Here is a 19196-nt window from a genome sequence, read left to right on the forward strand (position 1 = left end):
ATGCCATTCTAGGGAACTTCCAACCCATTTGGCTTCTTTGACAGCTGCCACATCCTCTCTGCACAGAATGAGGGAAGGCAATGTGGCTACTTCCAGAAGTACAACTTTTTCCTGGGCCTTCCCATGTCTCGTGGACCCCATTCCTCACACCTCCTTCTCTGTATTCTCACTTACTCTGGCAGTCTTTCTGCTTGGAATTCTGTCTTCCTCAGTGTTCCTCCCCTTATGGCTCCTTACTCATGCAGACCCTTTGAGTACCCTCCAGATTCCTGCCAAATACCTCTTCCCGCTCCCCCTCCCCCTTGCTCTAGACCTTGCGCTAAGTTACCTTGAGCCCCTCTCTACTCAAGGCATTCTGTTTGTTTTCCTCTAAGCCCCAAGATCTCATTCTCCGTTATTCTCCACCCCCTCCCAGTTGTGTGCCTCTCTCTATTAGGCCATCCCTCCCCCAGGGAGTCTCTCCATTTCTGGCCCTGCCCCACCTCTTCCTAGGCAGTCACCTTCACTTCTCCCTCCCTCTACAGCCCATCTCTAGTTCCTTCTCCTCCACCCTCTCTAGACCAGACCAGCTAAGTCCTATTCCATTTTTAGATGACTGATTATGATACTAGCTGAACTTTATTCACAGCCTGCATTTATAGCTGTCCCTTCCTTTCATGCCCCATCCACCAAACACACCCAATATTTTCAACATGACAAAGTCCTTACACACAGCATGTCATGTCCACATAAATTTGTATTTTTCAAAACAAAACAACAGTTATGCTGGCAAAGATGTTGAATTAACAGGGACCCTTAAACTTTCAATACACTGAAAAGCAACATTATTTTGCATATCTACAAAGTATACATTTGTTCTCACCAATGTGGCAAAGTGTACCCTAACAGTTAGGACTTTTTCACCAAATCATAGACATAGATATGGAAATCATCATCAAACTTAATGAAATACACAGAGGGTTTGGCTTCCACTTGGTGAATAACCTTGCCTGTCCTTTTGGAGCCATCTTCTTTGGTATATTCCACATGTTTACCTATGAGGCCATCTATAACTCCTTCTGGCTCCCTCTCTGTTGGAGGAGACTCACTGGACTCTGGCATGATACGGAGGTCTCCTTCTCTGTAATCATCTAGAAGCTGGTACATGTATAAGACAGGATCCTTCTCATAGGTAATATAAAACCAGGCTTTCATGATAGGTGCTTGGGCTAAGACCATTCCCCTCCATTCATCTTTGGAACCATGCTCACCCTCAAACATATGTTCCACAGCTTTCCCAATTATGGTATTTGCAAGGCGCACATCTGTGACTCGAGAACATGGCACCTTATCAGGAAGGATTTTAAGCTTTAAAATCCTTTCATCTCTGTGAAGTTCCAGTCCATAGACACAGTCAATCCCATCATATTTGACCAGGTAAAGAGAGGGATTGATAGGCACCTGATCCAGAACGGTTCCTTTCCACTGCGTGATGGGCTCATTGCCTTCTTTCCATCCGTGTGAAATTCTGCAGCCCACTATGTTCCTTCGGATCTGGGATGAAGGTCTGCCCCTCTGCTTCTTTTGACAGGTCTTTTTCTTCCTCATATTTGCAGATGCAATGTGGTGATCATCAGTTTCCCTGGTTTCCTGATCTGCAGCTGCCTTTTTGTGAAGGGTCTTCATGCCTGCAGGAGGAGGAAAGGGGCTAGGGAGAAATATTTGGTGTATTATAGTGTGAGATTTTTTTCCCTTTGTATCTCAAACTTCTTGGGCACCAGGTACATTCAGCCCAAATCATTCTAATGTGTCCAGCTGGAATACTGGATATCAAAAGACTATTGCATGTTTGTCTTCAGTGCCCTCCCTCCAGGCTTCTTTGGCTGTGCTGCAGCATTAGAGAGGCAGTGAATGTTGTGGTCCTGGTGGTTGAGGCCCCAGATAGAGAGAGCAGGCTCTTTTGCATAATGCCTGATCCTCTGTTGCCATCCTAGGACCCCCACACCAAACACGACTATTCACCATTTCTTAGCCTCCACCTCGTTGCTCCATTTCTACTAATGTCACTCCGCCTGCCCCCTGCCCATGGCCACCTATTCTTAATCCCTTTTGTCTCCCATCCTCATGCCTTCTGCCTGGTGTTCACCTCTCCTTCATGTCTCTTTCTGGTCATCCCCATTTTCCTGTTGAGCGCCTATAACAAACGTATTTTCATGCCTGGCTACCTTTGTACATCATCCAGGTGCTCTTCAATTCCCCCAAACACACACACACACACACACACACACACACAGTCCCCAAATCACCCTTTTTACTCTCCCTCATAACTCATCAGAATACCGACCCCAATTTTCTTGCTGGACACCCACCAACCCAATCCTCCCGTTTTCTAGTCCAGTGCCCACCTCCCCACGTCCGGGGATCACGGGCCTCACGTGCCCAAATGGGACACCTTGCCGCGCTGCCTCCGCTGTGAACCTGAGGCAAAAGAGGATCAGCAGACGATGAGGTGAGTGCTTGCAGGAGCTGAGAGGGGAGGATCCGTAGGCAAGAAGTTATCTTGGAGCGCTTTGAGGAAGGCGGAGATGGAGACGGTGTCCCCAGCACTCGGCTCATGGGTTCTCAGTCTCACTGTTGGCGGCAGCAGCACTGCCACATCTGGCTCCCACCAGACACAGCCGCCGCCGCAGTCTCCTCCCTCTTCCCGTAGCGCAGCTTCCTGCCAGGAGAGAGGCCTCCCCTTCCTGCCAAACACCGCGCTCCCCCACCCCATCCCCAAGTCTCACAACCACCGCTGCCCTAGGCCTGGGAGGCTCTCCTTGGCTCCCAGCCCCGCCCCTTTCCAAAGCAAGGAGCCTCCGGGACCACAACCCCTCCCTCCCTTGGCACCCACTCTTCAGGTCGGGGAGGCTCCCAGTCTCCTCCTCACAGCCCACACCTCAGTGCCCTTGCCCCATCTGCTTTCTATCCTCGAGGAATCTGCCTTTTCTTTTCCCCATGCCCGTCTAGAGTTATTATTTATATACAGAAACCTTCCTTTCCTGTCATTAAAAGCAATTTGAAGTAGGAGGAGAGAAAAGCACCTCAGTCTGCCATCTTGACCAAATCTCGAGATAATTACCAGACTTTACATCTTGAGGATTTTTTTCCTTCTTTTTTACTTTTTCCTCCCTTTTAAAATTCTTCCACTGATTGCAAAAGAATTGCATGCACAGTGTGGACATTGTGTAAAATTCAGAAAATTCATCTGAATAAAATAATCCACTTCTTATTCCCCAAGGCTTGCAGCAAAATATTAACACTTTATATCCTTCAGCCTTTTTCTAATCTCCTAGTAATCTGGGATTAGTTTGCCAAATCAGTCATTAAAAATTCTTTTTACAATCATTTTTTATGACATTTGAAAATACAGTATATATAGCAATACTAGAAATACTAAACACTTTCTGTTCAAAATTAACTTTACTTATTTTTATTGAAGCCTTTAAAAGTAGAAATAAGCTGTAATATAATATAATACATATATTATGTTATATTATATAATTATATAATTATATATGGTATATATTATATATATAATATAATAAAATATAATTCTCTTTTTTCTTTAGCCCAAATTCTATTCATTTCTCCCTCTCTAATGCTTACAATCATCATTCAATTTTTGTATATCCTAACTATCTTTAGATGTATATAGATTTAAATATACTATATATTATACTATACTATATATGGTATATACTATATATGGTATATAAGATATAAAATATGTAATAAATATGGTATATACACTTGTGAATGGGTATTGTGCATTTTCTATATCTTATTTATTTATTATAATTTTTTTAATGTTTTTATTTTTGAGAGAGAGAGAGAGAGGAAGCAAGCAGAGGAAGCACAGAGACAAAGACACAGAAACCGAAGCAGGCTCCAGGCTCCAGGATCCTAGCTGTCAGCACAAAGCCTGAGTTGGATCTCCAACCCACAAACTGTGAGATCTGACCTGAGCTGAAGTCAGAAGCTTAACGGACTGAGCCACCCAGGGGTCCCGGCATCATATTTATTATTTTATTATTTTTTTAAATATGAAATTTATTGTCAAATTGGTTTCCATACAACACCCAGTGCTCATCCCAACAGGTGCCCTCCTCAATGCCCATCACCCACTTTCCCCTTCTTCCCACCCCCCATCAACCCTCAGTTTATTCTCAGTTTTTAAGAGTCTCATATTTATTTTTTAAATGTACTGTGGGGAGAAAAATAATAGTTCTCTTTCAATGGCTCACACCTGACATTTCTTGGAAATGGTTCTGGATCATTATAAACCAGGTGTATATACTATACAACTCATAAGATTTATGATGTCTCTATACTTTATAAAACTAACCAATCCTGCACTTAGTTACAACCTTATCTGGCACTTTTTTTTTTAATTATATAAATCCCCTCTGTAGATATTCAAGAAATATATTCTTTTTTTCTTAATGATTACACTGTCAGCAAGTCTCATATAAAACTCTGATATGTCTCATAATCTAACTTAGCTGAGCTTTATTTTAAACATAAGTTTTATCAAACATATGCTATTTTTCTGCAGCTTGTTTTGTTAATCAATATTTATTTTTTTTTAATTCATGTTATATCTCTAACATTCTTTGTTACCTTTAAACTCTATCGCAGAATATACATGTATGATGATATATAAAAAATGCTTATAAAGTTTTCCAAAGTAGCTTTATTATTTTGCTTTCTTACCAGCATTGTACAGGAGTTCTATTTGCTCTGAATCCTCCTCAGCATTTGGTAATGTAAGTATTTTTATTTTAGCCACACTCATTGGTGTGCACTGACAAGTTGTGCTATGGTCTTAATTTGTATTTTCTTAATGATTAATGATGCTGAACATCTTTTCGTAAGCATATTTGTCATCTGCATAATTTCTTTGTTAAATTGTTTTTTCTGAACATTTGTCTTTTAAAAATAATTTATTTTTTAATGCTTATTTATTTTTTAATGTTTATTTTTGAGAGAGAAAGAGTGAGCATGAGCAGGGGAGGGGCAGAGAGAGGTGGGGACAGAGGATCCAAAGCAGTCTCTGTGCTAACAGCAGAGAACCAAACACAGGGCTTGATCCCATGAACCATGACCTGAGCCTAAGTTGGATGCTTAACTGACTGAGCCACCCAGGAGCCCTTAAAAAACTGGGTCTGGGTTTTCTTATTGTAGAGTTTTGAGGATTTTATATATGTGATTTGTAAATATTTTTTCTCCCTGTCTGTGGCTTGTACTTGCAGACTTTTTACTGTGTTCTTCACAAAACAAGTTTTTAATTGTGATAAAGTGCAATTTTTTTTTCTTTTATGGACTGCTTTGGTTCTATATCTAAAACTCTTTGTGAAACCAGTGTAGATTTTCTCTAATGCTTTCTCCTCTAAATTTTAGAGTTTTACACTTTACTTTAGGTCTATGACCCATTTTGAGTTAACTTTTGTTTAAGATATGAGGTATATGCTGAGATTTGTTTCTTTGCATATAGTTGCCTAGTTTTCTGATACCATTTGTTAAAGACTACCCTTTCTTCATTGAATTGCCTTTGCCCTTTGTCTAAAATCAGCTGACTACATTTTGACTCTATTTTGGCCCTTTCTGTGTTATTCCACTGAACAAGTTGTCTATTCACCAACTCCCACTATTTTTCCCCAAGCTTTATTGACACATGATTGACAAAAATATAGTATATGTTTAGGTTGTACCACATGATTTTTAAAAGGTGTGAAATGTGGTATTTTAATATACCTATACATGGTGAAAGAAATACTGCAATCAAGTCAGTTAATGCACTCATCACCTCACATAAATTATTTTTTATTTTTGGTGATAACCCACTTTCTTAATTACAAAGCTTTAGAATAAGACTAGAAATTAGATAGTGTGAATTTTCCAATGTTATTCTGTTTTTTTTCTCTTTTAATATACTTACTTGGCTCTTCTATTAACTTTGACTTCATGTACAAATTTTATTTTATTTAATTTTTTAATGTTTATTTTTGAGGGAGAGATAGGGAGAGAGACAGAGTGAGTGGGGGGGGCGCGGCGGGGGAGGGAGAGACACAGAATCCGAAGCAGGCTCCAGGCTCCTAGCTATCGGCACAGAGCCCAACATGGGGCTTGAACACATGAACTGTGAGATCATGACCTGAAGCGAAGTCAGACGCTTAACTGACTGAGCCATCCAGGCGCCCCAATCTCATGTACAAATTTTAGATTAAGCTTGTTGATATCTAAAAGAAAAACAAAACAAAACAAAACAAAACAAAAAAACTCTTGATAGATTTTTTTTTCAGTCTGTAGATCAAACTGGGAAGTATTGATGTCCCAACATTATTAGTATTCTAATTAATCATCACGTGATATCTCTCCATTTACTTAGGTTTTTTATTTCTTTCATCAGTGTTTTGTATTTTTCTGAACACAGATTCCTTCACATATTTTGCTATATTTATTAAGTACTGAATTTTTTGGTGCTAATATGAATGTAATTTTCAAATAATCTCATATTCCATTTGCTTAATATCAGTATATACAAATGTCATTAACTGTTTTATATTGGCTCTACATCCTACAAAGTTGTTAAACTCATTTATTAATTTTAGGAGTTTTTTGGAAGATACTTTGAGATTTTATACATAGACAATCATTGTCTGTGAACAGAAAGAATTTTCTTTTAAAGTTTTATTTATTACAAGCATGTAGGCCTTTTTGAGGGGTCTTCTATAATCAATTTCCTTTTTTCTCTTTTGGTTTTATTGCTATTTTTTATGTGAGTATAAAATATCTTAAATAACGTCTTGATATAATTATGGCTTTTAAGATAGCACTTCATAAAATGTACATTATATACATGTGAATTATGGCATTGGAAAGAATTTCAGAACTGTGGTGTTATCTCTATCTTCAGCCACTTTCCAGCTATATTCAGTTATAGTTGGAGCTGATGACAATGGAACAGTTAGAACTTTTCCTTCCGTCAAGGCAAAATCACCTGACTTAGGAAGCATAAGGTCCCTATACAGACCCACCCTATGGTAAGAATTTGATCTCTCTTGGGCTATTTCCTCTTACTACTATCACCTAGCAGAACTACCATGAGATAAAGTTATAGGCATCCAGCTGCCAATCCAGAATCTTCTTCAAGAAACAAGGCAAGAAACGGGCCCCTGGGTGGCTCAGTTTGTTAAGCATCCAACTCTTGATTTCAGCTCAGGTCATGATCTCATGGTTTGATTTTGAACTCTGCATCAGGCTCTGTACTGGCAGCACGGAGCCTGTTTAGGATTGTCTCCCTCTCTCTGCCTCTCTCTCTCTCTCTCTCTCTCTTTCTCTCTTTCTCAAAATAAATACACTTAAAAAAGATAAACAAGGCAAGAATTTGGGGGATCCAAGAGCTCTCAAGCAGTATTTCTTGCTTCAGATTTTTTCTCTGCTTCTTTTATCACTATCATCATCATCGTCATCATCGTCATCATCATCATTTTCCTCATCCCCACCATCATTATTGCCTTTATTTCTTATCCCCACTTCTCTCTGTGTCTCTGCACTTTTCTTTTCTTTTCTTTTTTTTTCCTTTCTTTTCTTTTCTTTTCCCCCTCTCATTGGCCTGGTTTGGACTTCCAGTATGATGCTGAAATGTGGAGGTGAGAGGGGTCATTCTTGCTATTTTGAAAGATTCAGTCTTTCACCATTAAGTATGATGTTAGTTGTAGATTATTTATGGATGTCTTTTATCACATTAAGGAAGTTCCATTCCATTTGTTGTTCACTGAAAGTTTTTTTTTAATTGCAAATACATGTTTAATTTTGTCAAGTGCTTTTCCTCCACTTATTGAGATAATAATATAATTTTTATTTTCTTGTTTGTAAGGAGAATTGATTTCATTGATTCTTATAACAACTTTATTGAGATATAATACATATACTATAAAATTAACCTTTTAAAATCATACAATTCAGTGGCTGTTAGTATTTTACAATATTGGGCAACCATAACCACACTTGGTTTAAGAAAATTTCCATTTCCCCAAAAAGAAGCTTTGTGCCGATTTTCAGTCACTGCCTATTTCTCTACAGAGCCCAAAGACGTAGGCACCCACAAATCTATTTTCTGTGTCTATAGATTTGCATATTCTAATCAATTTATATAGATGAATCATACAATATATGATATTTTGTGTCTGGCTCCTTTCATTTAGCAAGATTTTTTTCAAGGTTCATCCATTTTGCAGCCTGTATCACTTATCACTTAATTTATTTCCAAATAAATATCCATTGTATAGAAATCCCATACTATTTATTTATTTATTTATTTATTTTTAACGTTTATTTATTTTTGAGACAGAAGAGACAGAGCATGAACAGGGGAGGGTCAGAGAGAGAGGGAGACACAGAATCCGAAACAGGCTCCAGGCTCTGAGCTGTCAGCACAGAGCCCCATGCGGGGCTCGAACTCACGGACCGTGAGATCATGACCTGAGCCGAAGTCGGATGCTTAACCGACTGAGCCACCCAGGCGCCCCATATTTATTTATTCATCAGTTGATAGACATTTGCGTTGTTTCTACCTTTTGGCTGTTGTGAATAGCATTGCTATGAATATTTGCATACCAGTATTTATGTAGATATAATGTGTTCATTTCTCTTGAATATACACCTAGGAGAGTCATATAGTAACCTAATGTTTAACATTTCAAGGAACTGCCACACTATTTTCCAAAGAGGTTGAACTATTGTTTATTCCCATCAAGAGTATGTGAGGGTCCCAATTTCCTCTATATACTAACATTTGTTATTGCTTATCATTTTATTAATGACTGATGATGTTTATCATTTTTTACTGCACTTACTGACTGCTAGTATATCTTCTTTGGAGAAACATCTATTCAAATAATTTGCCCATTTTTAATTATATTTTCCTTTTTTTGACATAAGATTTTTAATGTTCTCAACCTAAAAACCAACTGAGAAAGAGGCACTACTGATGTCTTCATTTTTGTCTCATTTTCAAAAAAGTCATTCCTGTGAACAATCAGATCCTGCCTGATGTTGTGGTCCTATCAGTTCCAGCTGTAACTGTTGAGCAGCTTCCCGTAAACCACCTTTGAGATTTTTTGCAGTTCTTCAGGGAGTACTTCACATCATAAATTATTAGAAATAAATAATTGAAGGATCTCAAAGAAGTCAAGTTCTTCTTCAGGCAAGTTAGAGTTGGTCAGGATTTTGATTAAATAGCCAAAATCATAACCACTGTGAAATTATAACCATTTGACCCCTTTGCAGAGGACCACTCCTGATGTCATAAGAAGTTCTGTGAAGTAATGGGTCTCAATTCCTTCCTCACGTTTTTAAAAATGGATGCCAGATGTTTTTAGTATCATTATAGAGTCCTGGGAATACATGTACTCCATCAAATTAAATTTAAAATTAAACTACCAAGTTGAAGTTGTTGGAGGGTATTCTCTTTGCTCATTCATAAATGTCAGTTCTAGCCAACTTATATTTAAGAAGTCTACATTACATTGCAATAGTTGGTACTGATAGTCAGCCTTACTCCTAAATTCTTGCAGCCACACCCAGAAAATCAGTATCCATAGCAACGTAATTATATTTTCAGATAACTGAATGAATTTTCTTCATCTCTTCATACAGGTTGCAAGCCCAAACTTCACAAATTATTTGGTTACGATCTAGAGTTACTGCTGGCATAGTGAGAGCAGAAAGTAGTCTAGATGTCAAGCATCAAAATGTTACACTTGATTGAAGATTTGTTTGTTTCATAAAACACTTTATTTTTTAATTTTTGTACTTTTGCCCTTGATCTGGCACTCCTCTTCTTCCTCCTCACCATAGAGACAACAACCATCTGTAGTGTAGGTGGCAGTAGCTGAGGCAGGAGCGGGTGCCCCAAAGACACTTCATGCCCAAGAATTGGGAAAGGGGGTGCTGACCTACACAACACCATGCTGTATCCTTGCCTCTTGCACCCATATTTTTTTTTCTTTATTTTATTTTTATTTAATTATTTTATGTATTTATTTATTTTAATATACTTAAAATCAAGTTAGCTAACATACAGTGTTTACAGTGTGCTTTTTAATTCAGGGTAGATTCCCATGATTCATTGCTTACATACAACACCCAGTTTTCATCCCAACAAGTGCCCTCCTCAATATCTATCACCCATTTTCCCCTCTACCCCATCCCCCATCAACCCTCAGTTTGTACTCAGTTTTTAAGAGTCTTATGTTTTGGCTCCCTCCCTCTCTAACCTCTTTTTTTTTCTTCTTATCCCCCATGGACTTCTGTTAAGCTTCTCAGGATCCACATAAGAGTGAAAACATATGGTATCTGCTTTTCTCTCTATGACTTATTTCACTTAGCGTAACACTCTCCAGTTCCATCCACATTGCTACAAAAGGCGAGATTTCATTCTTTCCAATTGCCACATAGTATTCCATTGTGTATACAAACCACAATTTCTTTATCCATTCATCAGTTGATGGACATTTAGGCTCTTTCCATAATTTGGCTATTGCTGAAAGTGCTGCCATAAACATTGGGGTACAAGTGCCCCTATGCATCAGCACCCCTGTATCCCTTGAGTAAATTCCTAGCAGTGCTATTGCTGAGCCATAGGGTAGATCTATTTTTAATTTTCTAAGGAACCTCCACACTGCTTTCCAGAGCGGCTGCACCAGTTTACATTCCCACCAACAGTGCAAGAGGGTTCCCGTTTCTCCATATCCTCTCCAGCATCTATACTCTCCCGATTTGTTCATTTTAGCCACTCTGAGTGGCGTGAGGTGAAATCTGAGTGTGGTTTTGATTTGTATTTCCCTGATGAGGAGTGGTGTTTTCTTTTATTATTGAATTACAAGTATTCTATATATTCTGTACATAAGCCCCTTATCAGATACATGATTTGCAAATATGTTCCCTCATTTTTTTCTTTATTGATAGGTATTTTTGAACACAATTTTTAAAGTATTTTTAATGTTTATTTCATTTTTGAGAGAGAGAGAAGGGAAAGGGCAGAGAGAGAGGGACACACAGAATGTGAAGCAGGCTTCATGTGAGCTGAATGTGAGCTGTCACTACAGAGCCTGATGTGGGGCTCAATCTCAGGAACTGTGAGATCATGACCTGAGCTGAAGTCAGACGCTTAACCGACTGAGCCACCCAGGCCTTCTAAGGCAGAAAAATTTTAAATTCTGTGGAATTTTAATCTATTTTTTGTTGCTTGTGGTTTTTTTAAATATATATATATATATATATATATATATATTTTTTTTTTTTTTAAATTACAGAGAGAGTGTGAGCAAGCAGAGGAGGGGCAGAAGGAGAAAGAGAGATAATTCCAAGCAGAATCCCATGCTAAGCATGGAGCCTGATATGGGGCTCTATCTCACAACCATGAGATCATGACTTGAACTGACATCAAGAGTTAACTGATGCTTAACTGACTAAGCCACCCAGGTGCCCCACTTGTGTTTTTTTAATGAATTTTCTATCGTTTAATTCACTAGAGAAAAATGGAATCCCTAAAACAAAATTCTTCTCCCTTTGGCAAAATTAAATCTGAAAGAATTTATAGTCCACTTTTCTCACTGTCCTCATTTCTTATTTTGTTCACTCTCATTAGGAATTGCTTCACTCACAGAGTTGCAATTCCTTTGTTCACAGCAGTGGCCTGGAACATTTTCCACTGAGATGGGTGAAGCTCCCTCAAACCCATCTATAATTGGGATAACCCAACCGATTTGTCTCACTGCTCTGGTTTTCTGAAGTTCATAATAATCAGGAGAACATACAAGTATGTCAATGGATCTTACACCCACAAAATGCAAACTAATGCCAATCCATGACATCAGCTTTTTTCCAACCAAAGTTATATCTCTAGATCTCAGCATTTGGTATAATCCAGACCACATTAGTGTTGGCAGTCAAAGAACCTAGCATAGACTTAATGTTTTCTTGGGAAACAGGAGTAGGCGAAGGAAATAGTAGAGGGAAAATCAAAGAGGTGTTTCATATACTTCCTTTTCTATGAGACAATTGTTTTTATGAGATGATCACATTCCTTTTTACACCATTTTTTAATTTAAATTTAAGTTGGTTAACATACAGTATGTTTCAGGTATACAATTTAGTGATTCAACACTTACATACAATACCAGATGATCATCACACAAAACAAATGCCCTCTTTAATCTCCTTGTCCACCTCCTGTCAAGTAACCATGAATTTATTCTCTCTAGTTAGGAATCACTTTCTTGGTTTCCTTCTCTTTCCGCCCCACTATGTTCATTTGTTTTTTTTTTCCTTAAATTCCACATATAAGTGGAATCATATGGTATTTGTCTTTCTCTGACTCACCTAGTTCTATTAGCATAATACTCTCTAGCCCTATTTACAGCAATGAAAATTGCAAGATTTCATTCTTTTATGGCTGAATAATATCCCATTACACACACACACACACACACACACACACACACACACCACATTTTCTTTATTCATTCATCAGTAAGTGGACACTTGGGTTCTTTCTATAATTTGTTTAATAAAGATAATGCTGCTATAAACATCAGGGTGAATGTATCTCTTCAAATCAGTATTTTTATATACTTTGGATAAATACCCAGTAGCACAATTGCTGGATAATAGGGTAGTTCTCTTTTTAACTTTTTGAGGAATCTCCATGCTGTTTTCCAGAGTAGCTGCACCCATTTGCATTCCATCAACAGTGTAAGAGTGTTCCTCTTCCTCTGCATCCTTGCCAATACCTGTTGTTTCCTGTTGTTAATTTGAGCTATCCTTACCGGTGTGAGGTGATATCTCATTGTAGTTTTGACTTCCATTTCCCTGATTATGAGTGAAGTTTTAGCATTTTTCCATGTGTCTGTTGGCCAGCTGTATGTCTTCTTTGGAAAAGTTTCTATTCATGTCTTCTGCCCATTTTTAAATTGGATTATTGCTTTTTTGGGTGTTGCATTTTATAAGTTCTTTATATATTTTATGAAATTAAACCTTTATCAGATATATCATTTGCACAAATCTTCTCTGGCTCCAAAGGTTGACTTTTAGTATTGTTGAATGTTTCCTTCACTTTGCAGAAGTTTTTTATCTTGATGAAGTACTAATTGTATATTTTTGCTTTTGTTTCCTTTGACTCCGGAGACATGTCTAGTAAGAAGTTCCTATGGTCAATGTCAAAGACGTTATGGCCTGTGATCTCCTCTAGGATTTTCTTATCTTTCATGCTTTCCTATCTCACATTTAGGTCTTTAACACATTATGAATTTATTTTTGTGTGAGAAAGTGGACCAGTTTTATAATTTTTCATGCTGCTGTTCAGTTTTATCACCACCATTTATTGAAGAGACTGTTTTTCCCCCATTGGATATTCTTTCTTTGTTGAACATTAATTGATCATGTATAGAAAAGTTCACTTCTGGGTTTTAAATATGTACCATGTATCTATGTGTCTATTTTTGTACCAGTATCATACTGTCTTGGTCACAACAGTTTTGTAATATTACTTGCAGTCTGAAATTGTGATGCTTCCAGCTTTCCTTTCCTTTCTCAAGATTGCTTTGGCTATTCAGGGTCTTTTGTGTATTCATACAAATTGTAAGATTGTTTGTTCTAGCTCTGTGAAAACTGCTGATATGTAGATTGCTTTGGGTAATATAAGCATTTTAACAATATTTGTTCTTCCAATCCATGGACATGGAATGTTTTTCCATTTCATTGTGTCATCTTCAATTTCTTTCAGCAGTGTTTTATGGTTTTATTCATACAGATATTTTACCTCTTTGGTTTAGTTTCTCTTTCTGTTGCTTCATTGTTAGTGCATATAAATGCAACAAATGTTGGTACCTTCATTTGGGTACCTGCAAATTTACTGAATTTGTCTATCAATTCTAGCAATTTTTTGGTGGAGTGTTTAGGGATTTCTGTATAGAGTATCATGTCATCTGCAAACAGTGAGAAGTAGAATTCGTCCTTGCTGATTTGTATTTCTTTTTCTTTGTGTTGTCTGATTGCTGTGGCTAGGACTTCCATTACTATGTTAAATAACAGTGGTGAGAGTGGACCGTCTCTCTCTTCTGACCTTAGAGGAAATTCTCTCAGTTTTCCATATTGACAACGATGTTAGCTGTGGAGTTTTTATACGTGGCCTTTATGATGTTGAGGTATGCTGTCTCTATTCCTACCTTGTTGAGATTTTTTACCATGAAAGGATGTTGTACATTGTCAAATGCTCTTTCTGCATCTATTAAAGGGTCACTTGGTTCTTATCATTTATTTTATTAACGTGGTGTATCACATTGGTTGTATTTGCAAACAGTGAACCACACTTGCATTCCAGGAATAACAACCATTTGATCATGGTGAATAATTCCTTTAATGTACTGTTGGATTTGACTTGTTAGAATCTTGGTGAGAATTTTTGCATCCAGGTTCATCAGGGATATAGGCCTGTAATTCTCCTTTTTAGTGGGGTCTTTGGTTTTGGAACCAAGGTAATGCTGGCCTTGTAAAATGAGTTTGGACGTTTTCTTTACATTTTTGTTTTTGAGAAAAATACCTATTATGTGGTTTGTTTTTTTTTTTTTTTGTAAATTACTGATAGAATTCCCCTGTGAAACCATGTGGCATTGGACTTTATTTATTGGGATATTTTTGTTTACAGACTTAATTTCCTTGCTGGTTATGGGTCTGTTCAAGTTTTCTATATATGCCTGTTTCAGTTTTGGTAGTTTGTATGTTTCTAGGAATTTACGCACTTCTTCCAGATTGTCCAATATGTTGGCATTTAATTTTTCATAGTTTTCTTATAATTCTTTGTATTTCTATGGTATTGGTTGAGATCTCTCCTCTTTCAGGTGTGATTTTATTTATTTTGTCCTCACCCTTTTCTTTTTTATAAGTCTGGCCAGGGGGTTATCAATTTTATTAATCCTTTCAAAGAACCAGCTCTTAGTTTATTTTATCTATTCTACTGTTTTTTTTTTGTTGTTGTTGTTTGTTTGTTTCTATATCATTTATTTCTTCCCCAATCCTTATTATTTTCATTCTCCTTCCTTTAGGATTTCTTTGCTGATCCTTTCATATCTCTTTTAGGTATAAGGTTAGGTTGTGCATTTGAACCTTTCTTACTTCTTGATGTAGACCTGCATTGCTATATACTTTCCTCTTAGGACCACCTTTGCTTCATTGCAAAGGTTCTCACCTGTCATGTTTTCATTTTTATTTGGCCTATGTACTTTTTAAATCTCTTCCTAAATTTGTTGGTTAACCCATGAATTCTTTAGTAGGATATTCTTTAACCACCATGCATTTGTCATATTTCCAATTTTATTCTTGTGTTAGATTTCAAGTTTTATTCCATTTTGGTCTGAAAATATGCATGGTATGATCTCAATATTTTAGTACTTATGAGGGCTGATTCATAACCCAGTATGTGATCTATTCTGAAAATGTTCCATGTGCACTCTCAAAAATGTGTATTCATCATTATGATGAAATGTTCTGAATATATATTGGAAGTCCATATGGTTACTTGTGTCAATCAAAACCATTGTATTCTTGATGATTTTCTGCTTAGATGATCTGTCCATTAATGTAAGTAGAGTGTTAAAGTTCCTTACTATTATTATCAATGAGTTTTTATGTTTGTTATTAATTGATTTATATATTTGGGTTCTTCCATGTCGGGGACATAAATATTTATAATTGTTAGTTCTTGTTGATAGACATCTTTAATACGATATAGTGCAGTTTAACTCTTGTTAGCCTTTGGTGTAAAATCTAGTTTATCTGATATAAGTATGGCTACTCCAGCTTTCTTTCGATGTCCATCAGTATGATAGATGGTTCTCCATCCCCTCACATTCAATCTGGCGGTGTGTTTAAATCTAAAATGAGTCTCTTGTAGGCAGCATATACTTGGATATTGTTTTTCAATCCATTCTGATACCCTATGTCTTCTTGTTGGAGCATTTGTTCCATTTACATTTATAGTAATTGTTATTAGATACTAATTTAGTGTCAGTTTATTATCTACAAAAGCATTGTTTCTTCAGATTTTCTGTGTTCCTTTCTAGTTTTTCTCACTTGTGGTCTTTTCTTTCCACTCAAAGAATCCCCTTTAATAGTTCTTGTAGAGGTGTTTTGTAGTCATGAAATCTTTAGTATTTTTTTTTTTTTTTGGTCTGGGAATTTTTTAATTTTTTTAAATTTTTTTCTATTTTTTTTACTAATGTCGTTTTATTTATTATTTTTTTGATATAATTTACTGTCAAACTGGTTTCCATACAACATCCAGTGCGCATCAAAACAGCTGCCCTCCTCAACGCCCATCACCCACTTTCCCCTCTCCCCTACACCCATCAACCCTCACTTTGTTCTCAGTATTTAAAAGTCTCTTATGGTTTGCCTCCTTTCCCCTCTCTAACTTTTTTTCACCCCCTTCCCATCCCCCATGGTGTTCTGTTAAATTTCTCAGGATCCACATATGAGCAAAAACATATGGTATCTGTCTTTCTCTGTCTGACTTATTTCACTTAGCATAATACCCTCCAGTTCCATCCATGTTGCTACAAAAGGCCATATTCCATTCTTTCTCATTGCCAGGTAGTATTCTATTGTATATATAGAAACCACATCTTATTTATCCATTCATCAGTTGATGGACATTTAGGCTTTTTCCATAATTTGGCTATTGTTGAGAGTGCTGCTATAAACATTGGGGTAGAAGTGCCCCTGTACATCAGCATTCCTGTATTCTTGGGAAAATTCCTAGCAGTGCTATTGCTGGGTAATAAGGTAGATCTATTTTTAATATTTGGAGGAACTTCCACACTGTTTTCCAGAGTGGATGCAACAGTTTGCATTCCCACCAACAATGCAAGAGGGTTCCCGTTTCTTCACATCCTCTCCAGCATCTATAGTCTCCGGATTTGTTCATTTTGGCCACTCTGCTGGTGTGAGGTGATATCTCAGTGTGGTTTTGATTTGTGTTTACTTGATGAGGAGTGATGTTGAGCATCTTTTCATGTGCCTGTTGGCCACCTGGATGTCTTCTTTAGAGAAGTGTCTATTCATGTTTTCTGCCCATTTATTCACTGGATTTTTTTGTTTGTCAGGTGTGGAGTTTGGTGAGTTCTTTATAGATTTTGGATACTAGCCCTTTATCTGATATGTCATTTGCAAATATCTTTTCCCATTCCTTCGGTTGCCTTTTAGTTTTGTTGATTGTTTCCTTTGCAGTGCAGAAGCTTTTTATCTTCATGAGGTCCCAATAATTCATTTTTGTTTTTAATTTCCTTGCCTTTGTAGATGTGTCGAGTAAGAAATTGCTGCGGCTGAGGTTAGAGAGGTTTTTTCCTGCTTTTTCCTCTAGGTTTTGATGGTTTCCTCTTTCACATTCAGGTTCTTTATCCATTTTGAGTTATCTTTGTGAATGGTTTAAGAAAGTGGTCTAGTTTCATTCTTCTGCATGTTACTGTCCTTTTCTCCCAGCACCATTTGTTAAAGAGACTGTCTTTTCTCCATTGGATATTCTTTCCTGCTTTGTCAAAGATTCGTTGGTCATACTTTTGTGGGTCCAATTCTGGAGGCGCTATTCTATTCCATTGGTCTATGTGTCTGTTTTCATGTCAATACCATGCTGTCTTGATGATTACAGTTTTGTAGTAGAGGCTAAAGTCTGGTATTGTGATACCTCCTGTTTTGGTTTTCTTCTTCAATGTTACTTTGTCTATTTGGGGTCTTTTATGGTTCCATACAAATTTTAGGATTGCTTGTTCTAGCTTTGTGAAGAATGCTGGTGCAATTTTGATTGGGATTGCATTGAATGTGTAGATTGCTTTGGGTAGTATTGACATTTTAACAATATTTATTCTTCCAGTCTGTGAGCATGGAATTCTTTTCCATTTCTTTGTATCTTCTTCAATTTCCTTCTTAGGCTTTCTGTAGTTTTCAGCATACAGATCTTTCATATCTTTGGTTAGGTTTATTGCTAGGTATTTTATGTTTCTTGGTGCAATTGTGAATGGGATCAGTGTATTTATTTCTCTTTCTGTTGCTTCACTATTGGTGTATAAAAATGAAACTGATTTCTGTACATTAATTTTGTATCCTGCGACTTTGTTGAACTCATGTGTCAGTTTTAGCAAACTTTTGGTGGAGTCTGTCGGGTTTTCCATGTAGAGTATTATGTCATCTGCAAAAAGTTAAAGTTTAACTTCATCTTTGCCAATTTTGATGCTTTGATTTCATTTTCTTTGATTGCTGATGGTAGAACTTCCAACCTTATGTTAAACAACAGAGGTGAGAGTGGACATCCCTGTCGTGTTCCTGATCTCAGGGGGAAAGCTCTCAGTTTTTCCTCATTGATGATGATATTAGCTGTGGGCTTTTTATAAATGGCTTTAATGATGTTAGAATTCTATCCCGACTTTCTTGAGGGTTTTTATTAATAAAGGATGCTGTATTTTGTCAAATGTTTTTTTTTTTTCTGAATTGACTGACAGGATCAATGGTTCTTATATTTTCCTTCTTATTGTGATGTATCACATTGATTGATGTGCGAATATTGAACCAGCCCTGCAGCCCAGGAATGAATCCCTCTTGATCATGGTGGATAATACTTTTTATATGCTGTTGAATTTGATTTTTTAAAAATCTCTCCTTGTATTCTGAATGATAGCCTTTTTGGAAGTTGAACAGAGTATTCTTGGCTGCATATTTTTCTCATACAGCACCTCGACTATATCTTCACACTCCCTTCCAGCTTGTCAAGTTTTTGCTGAAAGAAATGCAACTAGCCTTATGTATCTTCCCTTGTAGTTTAGGGACTTCTTTTGTAGGTCTTGCTGTTTTAGGATTTTTTATCAATATATTTTGCAAATTTAACTACCATATGTCTTGGTGTTTACCTGCTTTTTAAAATATTTCATGGGCATTCTCTGTGCCTTGTGCATTTGAATGTCCATTTCCTTTCTCTAATTAGAAAAGCTTTCAATAATAATTTGCTCAAATAAATCTTCTGCCCCTTTTTTCCTCTCTTCTGCTTCTGGGGCTCTTATGATATGACTGTTGTTATGTTTTATGGAGTCACTGATTTCCCTAAGTCTCTTTTCAAGTTACATAAT

At 37.0% G+C, this 19196-nt stretch overlaps 1 protein-coding gene and 1 pseudogene across 1 annotated transcript; both read right to left on the reverse strand.

Annotated features, from left to right (window-relative positions):
• Nucleotides 1–414: 414 nt before the first annotated feature.
• Nucleotides 415–2661, reverse strand: LOC125932175 (spindlin-2). Its single transcript, XM_049644656.1, has one exon. It carries the CDS (start codon nt 1663–1665, stop codon nt 889–891), a length of 777 nt encoding a protein of 258 aa, XP_049500613.1. The 5' UTR covers nt 1666–2661; the 3' UTR covers nt 415–888.
• A 6384-nt stretch (nt 2662–9045) lies between these two features.
• On the reverse strand, nt 9046–9738 carry LOC125931310 (CCR4-NOT transcription complex subunit 7-like; annotated as a pseudogene).
• Nucleotides 9739–19196: the final 9458 nt, after the last annotated feature.

Source organism: Panthera uncia, chromosome X, assembly GCF_023721935.1.
Source record: "Panthera uncia isolate 11264 chromosome X, Puncia_PCG_1.0, whole genome shotgun sequence".
In the NCBI taxonomy this organism is placed as follows: Eukaryota; Metazoa; Chordata; class Mammalia; order Carnivora; family Felidae; genus Panthera; species Panthera uncia.